This window comes from Lepus europaeus, chromosome 18, assembly GCF_033115175.1.
Source record: "Lepus europaeus isolate LE1 chromosome 18, mLepTim1.pri, whole genome shotgun sequence".
In the NCBI taxonomy this organism is placed as follows: domain Eukaryota; kingdom Metazoa; phylum Chordata; class Mammalia; order Lagomorpha; family Leporidae; genus Lepus; species Lepus europaeus.
The window spans coordinates 22,584,624-22,594,336 of record NC_084844.1 but is presented as its reverse complement, the minus strand read 5'-3'; the positions used below and the strand labels follow the sequence as shown (position 1 = coordinate 22,594,336).

The following is a 9,713-nucleotide window of genomic DNA, read 5'->3' as shown; positions in this document are numbered from 1 at the left end:
GGGCGACGGCAGGGGGCCCCCAGCCCGCTCCAGCCCCTGCTCACGCCCCCACCCCACCCCCCCAGGCGCGGGCAGAGCGCGGTTCTCGGCGCTCATTGGCCACCTCTTGCTGTGCCCTCCCTCCAAGGGGACGGGCTGGGACCCCAGGGCTGGGACCCGGGGCTGAGCCCTACAGAGACACCGGAGAGGGCGAGGCGGAAGGCGCAGGGACGCCCAGAGCCGGGAAGGAGGGAGCGACTGAGACCCGCGAGCCGGGGTGCGCCGGGGGACCGGGCAGAGCCGCGCGGCGAGCCGGAGGACCGGGGGCGCGCCGAGCCCGCGCCTGGCCCGCCGGCGAGCCCGGGCGGTCGCCCCCAGCTCTCGCGCCCGGTCCGCGCTGCGCGCGGTATTTTTATCCGTGCGTGAACAGCCCTCCTCCTCCTCCTCCTTCTCCTCCTCCTCCTCCTCTTCCTCGCCGCTCGCAGCCCGCCGGCAGCACCCGGAGCCGAGCGCGAACCGCAAGCGAGACCCCGAGTCGCGCGCCCCGCCCGCCATGGACCCCAAGGACCGCAAAAAGATCCAGTTCTCGGTGCCTGCACCCCCCAGCCAGCTCGACCCCCGCCAGGTGGAGATGGTAAGGGGGCCGCGCCCCCCCCCCCACACACACACCGGGAGCTTCTCTGCGCGCTCGGGGCGCTGCTGGGCAGGGCTGGCGGGGGGCCGGGGGACGGAGAGCGCCCGGGCTGTGCGGAGGCGGAGGCGCGGGGCAACGCGTGAAGTTCGCGGGAGACTCGTGCAACTTTTCCCGGCGCCTCGATGCTGATCTCGGGGCGGGAGAATTCGCCCAGTGAGCTTCGGGGGCTGGCGGGTCCCTGGCCGCCCCTGCGCAGTACCCCTGGGGCAGCCCCATTCCGTGGGCCGCCACCGGGACCACTCGGCCCTGGTTCCTGCCCCAGGACGGGTCACACGGAGAAACGTGTTCCTTGACCCAGCAGGAATGGGAGGCCTTCGCCCCTGCCTCACTCCGCGCTGCCTGCCCGGGTTGGGGCCGCCAGAACCGTATTCTGACCTCAGGGCTGTTAGCTCCTGGGTAAGGCCCAGCTCTAAGGAGAGAGGCCCCCTCTCCCCGCCCCAGCCAGATCTCTTCCCATAGGCTCCTGGGTCTTCAGGAGCCTTCCTGAGGTCTGGGGGGACTGGGGTGACCCAGGGCTCCACCTCTCCCCTCCCCTAGCAGACGGTCACTTGTTGGTGGGAGCGGTGAATATGGGGGCCAAGTCACTTTGGGGAGCGATGGGGAAGGGGCCTGGGCTGGAGCTGGGTTCAGTGCAGGCAGCCTGCTGGGGGAGGTGGCACTTTCCAGTGAACTCACCTGGTTCTCTGTGCTCCCTGGAGCTCAGAGGGGACCTAATTAACCGCTGGTCTGATTGCCAAGCTGGGGGGGGGGGTGTTGCTGAGTGAGTTCAGTGTGCCACCTCCCCCCTCCCCCCCCAGCTTGGCGAATGTAGCAAGGAGGGCAACTTTTTTTTTTTTTTTCCCACCAGAACTGGGAGAAGAGTCCTAGGGTTCCAGAGAGGCTGCTGCCGGGGGGCCAGACCCCGGCCTCCAGAGACAGCCCCAGGTCCCCAGGGGCTGGGCCTTCAGCGTCAGGTTGGGGAGCCTGCAGTGCCAGCTCAGCCTCCCTAGCAGCGGGACCCAGTTTCTTTGGAGCCCTTGAACTGTCCTTAAGTGGGCAGGGTCATGTGGATGCCAGGGCCCAGGACACATGGCCCCCAGAGGACCTGTCCCTGGCAGCCAGAGCCACAGCTGGCTTTGGCTTCCAAGGTCTGGTGTCTTCAGAGACTGGAGAGGAAGGGCCTGGTGGTGGGGTTGGGGAGTTAGAGAGGCAGATGTCCACCTGGAGTAACTTGGAGTGAGCCGGGCACGGGCGGGGAGTTGCTGAGACCGGTTTCTCTTGTCCTTTGAACTTGGTGTGCTGTGTGACCCTGATCACATTGCTGAACCTCTCTGAGTCTTGGGGCCTCACCTCCTAAAATGAAGGGGTTGGGTGGACTACAGAGCTCCTTTGGGCTGAGTGTCTGAGTCAAAGGCTCACTGGGGACCCCAAAGCACTGTGTGTCCCCTGCTGCCTGGGGGTGGGGGTGGCCCTCGGTCTTCATCCTGCGGGTGTCTATCCTGTGCCTCACCTTCCTCCCTCTCCTCAGATCCGGCGCCGGAGACCAACCCCGGCCATGCTGTTCCGGCTCTCAGAGCACTCCTCCCCAGGTAGGGCCTCTGTCCTGCCCCCCAGCCCCGGCCGCACCCTGACTCTGATACCTTCCTGGGGCCCTGCCAAGGTCCCAGGAGTAAGGGGGAGTGGGTGAGGCCTGGGAGCCTGGCTCTGCTGGCCTCTTGAACCGCACCTCTGACCTGAGGAGGGAAGCGCACCTGCCCCCTTTCCTCAGAGCTTGCGACTGGACATAAGGTGACTCTGACCTGACCGCTTCTCCCTCTCTTCTATCCTCCTCTCTCGGTTTTGTTTGGTCACCGCCATCAGAGGAGGAGGCCTCCCCCCACCAGGTGAGCTTCCTGGGCAGCCGGAAGGAGGGACACCGGATCCTTTTGGGTAGGGCGGCTGGGTGCCTGCGGCGCCTGGTGCCTGCCAACACGGGGTGCCAGGTGCCACCGGGAGGGTCATTAGCATATCAATCGGCTCTCCTCTGAGTGCCTGATGCCCTGATGCCCGAAGTTCCTCCTTGCTCTTGCTTCAATGCTCAGACTTGGCTGGGGGTGGGGACCTCCAGGATCCAGGGGCCTAGCCCACGGGGGGCCCCCAGCCCAGGTGCAGGACCCACTTGCGGAGGCTGGACTGGACTGCCTGGGTGGCCGTGGTGGGATGCTATGGAGGGAGGGTGGAGGGGACTCCAGCGAGCGCCTCTGACCTGCACATCCCCCGACAGAGAGCAGCAGGAGAGGGGCACCATGTCAAGTCGAAGAGAGCCAACCCCTGTGCCTACACACCCCCCTCACTGAAAGGTACCACCCCACCCAGTGCATGCCCATCCTGGCCGGCCCCAGGATGCTCCTCCCCCATAGGATGCGGCTGGCCCTGGGGGAGGGAGGTGGGAGGTGGGGCTGTTGCCAGTGGGCAGGGGTTGCTGTCAGCACCACAACTCCTACTTGGGGACCAAGTCTTTCCTAGTCTCCTCTTGCCAAGGGCAGCAGGTTGCGGGGTTGAAAGGAGGTGGCTGGCCCTGAGTGACAGGTGGGCCTGGCTGTGAATGTGGCTCAGAGGCCTCTCCTCTTTGCAAGCATGAGCTGCTGCACTGTCTTCCACCCCTATCACACGGTGCCCTCTCCTGGGGTCGCCCCCACGCTTTCCTCTCCGACTGCCCCCCCCCATGGCCCAGGTCTGCACCCAAACTCTTCTATGTCAAAAGGCAAACGACTCCATTAGCATGCTCTTACTGAGTGCTAGTGCATGCCAGCCTCACTGGTGGGCTTTGGGCAAAATAAGATGAGTAAGAGTGGATGCCCACCCTTCTGGGGCCCTATACAGGAGAGGATGTTCAAGCCTGGATCGGCAGGAGCCTAGGAATCCAACAGGCAGGCAACTCGGGAGAAGGCGTGCAAAGGAAGTGTGACGTACAGCGGGTCGGAGGGCCTGCCTGGAGACCTGGCTTCTAGCCCAGAAGCTGGGGAATCTCACCTGCAGAGGGGGTGCAGTTTGAGGTGTGTGGGGGGCCTCTTCCCACCCCCACCTCAACTCTTGCCTGAGGCACTTCCTGCCTGGCCAGCCCCCTCCTACCACGGAGGGAGGGAGGGAGACCGGAAGGGTGTGCTGAGAGCTCCCTCCAGGGGAGGAGGTGGATAAAAAGTTCCCAGCGCCAGCCAAGGTCAACAGGTGCACCTGTCAGGGGCAGAGAGGAGGGGCTGGGAGCGGAGAGGGGAGGATCCTTCTCTTCCCACAGGACAGGCCAATGAGAAGGCAGAGCTGCTGCAGTGGGCAGTGCAGAAGCACATGTGGGAGGGCCCCAAGCAGGCAGAGGGTGGGGGGTGCGAGAGGTGGTATCTCCCCAGGAGAGAAGGAAGCCCCCTGCCCATCCTGGGCTGCGGAGAAGTGGGGTGGAGAAGATGGAGGAATTGCCCCTTGGGCTCCTGACTGCGAGTGTAGGGGAGTGGGCTGGGTGGGGAGGCTATGGCTAAGGGTGCGTCCACGCAAGCTGCCATGGCCTGAAACGTGTCCCACCCCTACTGCCCCCTGGGCTACATCTCAGGGGAGTTGAAGTGGGGCAAGACGGGGGAGTGGGAGGGGAGTCAGGCACGTGCACTCTGGGGACCTTCAGGGAGGTTGGAGACAGCCTAGGAGGGGCAAGGGGGAGACCCCGGAGAGCTGGCAGCCAGGCAGGAGGGAGGGGAGGCACGCAGGAGGCTCACGGGGGCGCCAGCACCACACACACCTATTGTCACTGTGGCTCACGAACCACACTCTCCTCCCACGCTGGGGGAGACGGAAGCTTCCCAGCTGCCACCTCCTCGCCGCCCCCCACCCTCGGGGGCCCTTCTCTACCAGGAGGGCGCTGTTTCAGAGGCTCTAGTCCCTGTCTGGGGTTTTGCAGGGGAGGAACCAAGGATCCTTGGTCGGTGGACAGCACTGTGCCTTGGGTGGAGGAGGGGCGCTCCGCGGCAGAGCTCTCACACTTGGCTTGAGGTGCGACTCTGCCGGGTCCCCAAGGCCAAGGCAGGGTGTTTTATTGTGCTTTTATTGCCTGGGTAGCTTGCCTGGAGCCAGCAGGAGGCACTGGGCTTGGAGCTGGGGGCAGGGCAGAGCAACGGACACACACAATGCGCCCTCTGTGCCTGTCCCGGCGTTGGCAGGAGCGCCTTGCCCCTGCTCACTGTCCCGGAGGTTTCCAGCCTAGATCTATCCCTCTGAGCTTGTAAGGGGAGGGGACACTGGTGACCAAGAAGGAACTGCAGCGTCCCCTCTAGGGACTGTGAGCCTAGCGTCGCATGTGCTCTGCACTCCTCCCCAGGCGCTGGCCCCTCTCCCCCAAGCCCCTGTTCCTGGCCATCTTTTGGAACTTTCTCTCCAGCTGAGCAGGTCTTGGTGGTGGTGGGGTGTCTCCTGATTTCTAGGTTGCCGCAGAGGGAGCCGGGAGCTTGGGGATGTGGGTCAAAATTGTAGGGGCCACCTCCGAGCACGCACTGCCCGGGCTGCAGACCAGCACGTCCTCAGACTCAGAAGCGTCCCTGCCCCTGCCCCTTGCCCCTTGGAGCTTTGTGGACCAGGTGGTGTGAGGTGTGGGGTGGCCAGGAATGGGGTCAGCACGGAGCCCTAAGCAGGTGGGCAGTCTCCCCAGAAATTCAAAGGGGCAAATCTCCAAGGCCCACAGGCCCTGTGTCCTCTGCCCAGGGTTGAAGCTGGTAGACACGGACCCTAGCACCGAGTCCTTGGCAAAGGCAGCTCCTGGCTAGGGGGTGTTAAGCTGCTGCTGTGCCCGCCTAGACTTGCCCAGCCTGACGCCCTATGGGATGGGGGCGCTTACCCATGCCAGCCTCCAGGGGACTAGAATCTCTCGGGACAGCTCATGAGCCAAACTAGATTGAGTCCAACCCTTGCTGCTTTCGCCTTGGCAGGGGGTGGGGGGCCCACCCTGTGCCCCTGTTGGCCTTTGACCTGCCCCAGGCCCCTGGGGAAGGAGCAGGCTGAAGCCCCAGATCCCCACAGCTACACGGGCTGCTCCTGGAGCCCTGCTGACCCTCACCCCCTGGTGCCTCTGTGCAGCCGTGCAGCGCATCGCCGAGTCTCACTTGCAGTCCATCAGCAACGTGGGCGAGAACCAGGCCTCGGAGGAGGAGGATGAGCTGGGGGAGCTGCGGGAGCTGGGATACCCCCGAGAAGAGGACGAGGACGAGGAGGAAGAGGAGGAGGAGGAGGAAGAAGAGGACAGCCAGGCTGAAGTCCTGAAGGGCGGCAGGGGGTCTGGTGAGCTGGAGGCGCTGAGGGGGCCCCACTCGGTGGGTTAGGTGCAGATGCCCCCTGAGTGCCCTGTGACGAGCCCCCCACCCCAGTGTCTCCCACTGCAGCCCGCAGGGACCCCGCAGGGGCCTGCATCCCCTCACTGCACAGCAGCCTCATGGTGGGCCTGGCCTGGGACCCGGGCTTCCTCCACCCTCGCTCTGCCCCTCGCCCAGCCTGGCTTTCCCTGATGACGCCTCTCCTCCCTGGGCGTTAGGCAAGGCCACATGAGGTTTGAGGCTGGACCCCAAAAAGGACTTCCCACCCAAGGAGTGAGAGGTGGGGGAATTCATGCCTAGACACCTGAGAAAGCCCAGCACCCTCATAGCCCACATTTCTTTTTGGTTTTGGTTTTATTTTAAGATTTATTTATTTGAAAGGCAGAGTGGCAGAAAGAGAGAGAGAGAGCTTCCATCTGCTGGTTCACGCCCAAGTGGCTGTCATAGTCAGGTCTGGGCCAGGCTAAATCCAGGAGCTAAGAACTCCATGTCCAGCTCTCTGCTACAGCCTGGGAGCGCAGTAGAAGATGGCCCAAGTCCTTGGACCCCTGCATCTGCGTGGGAGACTCAGGAAAAGCTCCTGGCTTAGGATCAGCTCAGTTCCAGAACCAGCAGATGGAAGATCTCTTTCTCTGCCGCTGCCTCTCTGTAACTCTGCCTTTCAAATAAGAACTCCATTGGGGTCTCCCACATGGGTGGCGAGGCCCAAGGACTTGGGCCATCCTTCACTGCCTTCCGGGTGGGAATGCTAGGAGGAAGTGGAGCAGCGGGGACCTGAACCGGGGACCTGAACCGGCACTCCAGCATGGGATGCCGGCATCGCAAGCAGCAGCCTAACCTGCTGCACCACAACGCCGGCCCTCATCTGCATATGTGAACCTGGGATGTGGTCTCTGCTGGGACCCAAGGTTGCCAAGCAGCTGGTTTGTGTCTCTAGGATCCCATTGCTATTTCTCCCTCCTCCTCTTCCGCAGCATGGGGTAGGAGGGTGCCCTCTAGTGTCCAGACTTAGCATCTAGGACTCAAGAACCAACCTGGTCCCCGGCACATCCAACCTTAGCTGCCTGGGAAGAGAGGGACCAGGCCCAGTAGGTCTCAGATCTAAAAGGCTCCCCACAGGGGCCCGAGGCCCAGAGAGGCCATGGGGAGGAAGAGCTCATCCCTTGATACGGTTGTTTCTTCCACGTCCGGCCGTGGAAGACTCTGCCACACTTATCCCTCCCAATGTGTGTTCAACTTTTTGGCCCCATGATTTACGGGAACAACTGCCCTTGCTCGAAGTTCTCACGATGGCTGGGGCCTCCGCTCTGTGCCTCTGGCAGTAAGGGCATCAGCTTTTGCTGCCAGCCGCAAGGGCAGAGTTGGAAGTGCTGAGTCAGCTCCCATGAGGCCCTCAGCCTGGTGGCAAGGAGGTGAGAGGAGACTGCACCTCAGGACAGGCAGCAGGGCACTGGGTGAAATGACAGGACTGAGCCGTGGAACAGCATGAGCCAGCACCACTCCACAGCGGCTCCCGAGTGCTGGTGCAGGCTGGACGGAATTAATGCCACTTAGAGTCATCCACACAGCTGCCTTCTCGCTAACTCCTTCAGAAGGTACCAGCTGACATGACTTTTCAAGGTTTATTTATTTGAAAGGCAAAGTTACAGAAAGAGGAAGAGAGAGAGAGATTTTCCATCTCTGTCTCATTCCCCAAATAGCCACAACAGCCAAGACTGGGCCACGCTGAAGCCAGGAGCCTGGAACTCCATCTGGGTCTCCCATGAGGGTGCAGGGGCCCAAGCAATGGGGCCATCTTCCTCTGCTTTCCCAGGCACATTAGCAGGGAGCTGGATCAGAAGTGGAGCAGCTGGGACTTGGAACCGGTGCCCGTATGGGATGCCGGTTTCACAACTGGTGGTTTGGCCGGCGCCAGGGCTCACTTGGCTAATCCTCCACCTGTGGTGCCGGCACCCCGGGTTCTAGCCCCAGTTGCTCCTCTTCCAGTCCAGCTCTCTGCTGTGGCCTGGGAAGGCAGTCGAGGATGGCCCAAGTGATTGGGCCCCTGCACCCGCATGGGAGACCAGGAGGAAGCACCTGGCTCCTGGCTTCGGATCAGCACTGCGCGCCGGCCGTAGCAGCCATTTGGGAAGTGAACCAACGGAAGGAAGACCTTTCTCTCTGTCTCTCTCTCTCACTGTCCAATTCTGTCTGTCAAAAAAAAATAATAATAATAACAAGTGGTGGTTTAATGCACTGCACCACACCACCAACCCCCCAGCTGACATGTCTAAGTCACGTAGCTCAGGACGCACACACGGTGATCCCAAGAGCTGTCCTGGTCCAGTGTCCCCTCTGATATGCCAGGATGCCCTCAGAAAGTGTAGTCTCAGCCGTCAGAGGGCCTGAGCTCAGGACCCAGGACAGCAGACAGCTACTCAGAGCCTGTGTGTGCCCTCTTTCCCATCCTCAGCCGGGCAGAAGACAACCTGTGGCCAAGGTCTGGAGGGGCCCTGGGAACGCCCACCTCCTCTGGATGAGCCCCAGAGAGATGGAAGTTCCGAGGACCAAGTGGAAGACCCAGCCCTAAGTGGTGAGGCTTGGGAGTGAATGAGGGGAGGAGCCTGGGGTCTTGGTGGGCAGGGCCAGGCCCTGAGTCCCTCTCCGGTTGCCTTGCAGAGCCTCAGGGCCCTGCTGCGGCTGAGCCTGGCACATAGGCACCCGGTTCTGCATCTTCCAGGAGGAAGTGGAGGGGCATCGCTCTTCCCCAAGAAACTCACTCTGTTCCCACCTTATGTTGTACCCTGCCCCTGACCTGCTAGGGCTGCGGCTTCTGACTTCTAGGAGACTAAGGCTGGTCTTTGCTTGTCCACTTTGTGTTTGCCCACCTTTGGCCGATGCCCAGAGAACCCGGGCACTTGCCGCCTGATGCCTACCCTTGCCAGTCGTTCCTCCACTTTCCCAGTGGGAGGTGGGATATGGGACGTGGGACAGCTCACACTGGAAAGCCCGGGGAGCCCTTCACGGTTCTACTCCCAGATCCTCTCCCCTGGGCACAGGAGACCCACAGGGCAGGACCCTAAGATCTGGGGAAAGCAGGCACCGAGAACCGCGGGTGCCCCTCTCCTACCAGGGGTTCTGAGTCACCACCCCCTGCCAGGGCCCAGCCTCCCTATTTCGGAACCCTTCTTATCACCCCTGCCTCTTCTGGGTGCTCGGAAGAAGGGCTGGCAAAGGCTGCTTGTTGCGTTTTGTTTGTGCTTTGACGCAGGAATGCTGCTTGGTATACACCCTGGGGTGGGGGGCGTGGTAGGGGGAGCCAGGTTCTCGTCCGCCAGCCGCTCTGTACCCTTCCCCTTCTTCCCGGACCCCTGGCCTGAACTCCTCCCCCGCTGTAATAAATCTTTGTAAATAATCGTGCTGAGCCTCCTCTTGCTGGGGCGGGAGGTAGTGGGGTACCCTGACGTGGGAGGAGGGAGGGCGGGAACCAAGGGCCTTGACCCTAACGTCCAGCCGTCCAGGCCGGCAGGCTCGGGGGTACTCAGGTGGAGTACCTCCTGAAGAGGGGGAGCCCGGGAGAGGAGTCCTGCAAGAGTAGCTGCGCGGTCCTGCCGGGGACCTGCGCCCCGCCCCACACGCCTCCCCCTTTTCCCGCAGTGCCAGGTCTCTGGTTCATCAGTGACGACAGCCCGGGTTCTTTCCCACCTCCGCACCCCTAAGAAGGTCCCCTTAAAACCCGGCTTCAGCCGCAGGCCCCC

The 9,713-nt window shown here is 62.7% G+C and overlaps 1 protein-coding gene across 1 annotated transcript; it reads left to right on the top strand.

Annotated features, from left to right (window-relative positions):
• Positions 1 to 352: 352 nt before the first annotated feature.
• On the top strand, positions 353 to 9,338 carry PPP1R1B (protein phosphatase 1 regulatory inhibitor subunit 1B). Its single transcript, XM_062216375.1, has 7 exons — positions 353 to 613; positions 2,181 to 2,241; positions 2,513 to 2,535; positions 2,916 to 2,991; positions 5,744 to 5,944; positions 8,429 to 8,548; positions 8,635 to 9,338. Exons 1-7 carry the CDS (start codon positions 533 to 535, stop codon positions 8,670 to 8,672), a joined length of 600 nt encoding a protein of 199 aa, XP_062072359.1. The 5' UTR covers positions 353 to 532; the 3' UTR covers positions 8,673 to 9,338.
• Positions 9,339 to 9,713: the final 375 nt, after the last annotated feature.

Coding starts and splice junctions, on each gene's coding strand:
- PPP1R1B (XM_062216375.1), top strand. CDS start 533: ATGGACCCCAAGGACCGCAAAAAGATCCAGTTCTCGGTGCCTGCACCC. Junction 2,536..2,915: donor AGGAGGCCTCCCCCCACCAG/GTGAGCTTCCTG, acceptor ATCCCCCGACAG/AGAGCAGCAGGAGAGGGGCA. Junction 8,549..8,634: donor GGAAGACCCAGCCCTAAGTG/GTGAGGCTTGGG, acceptor GTTGCCTTGCAG/AGCCTCAGGGCCCTGCTGCG.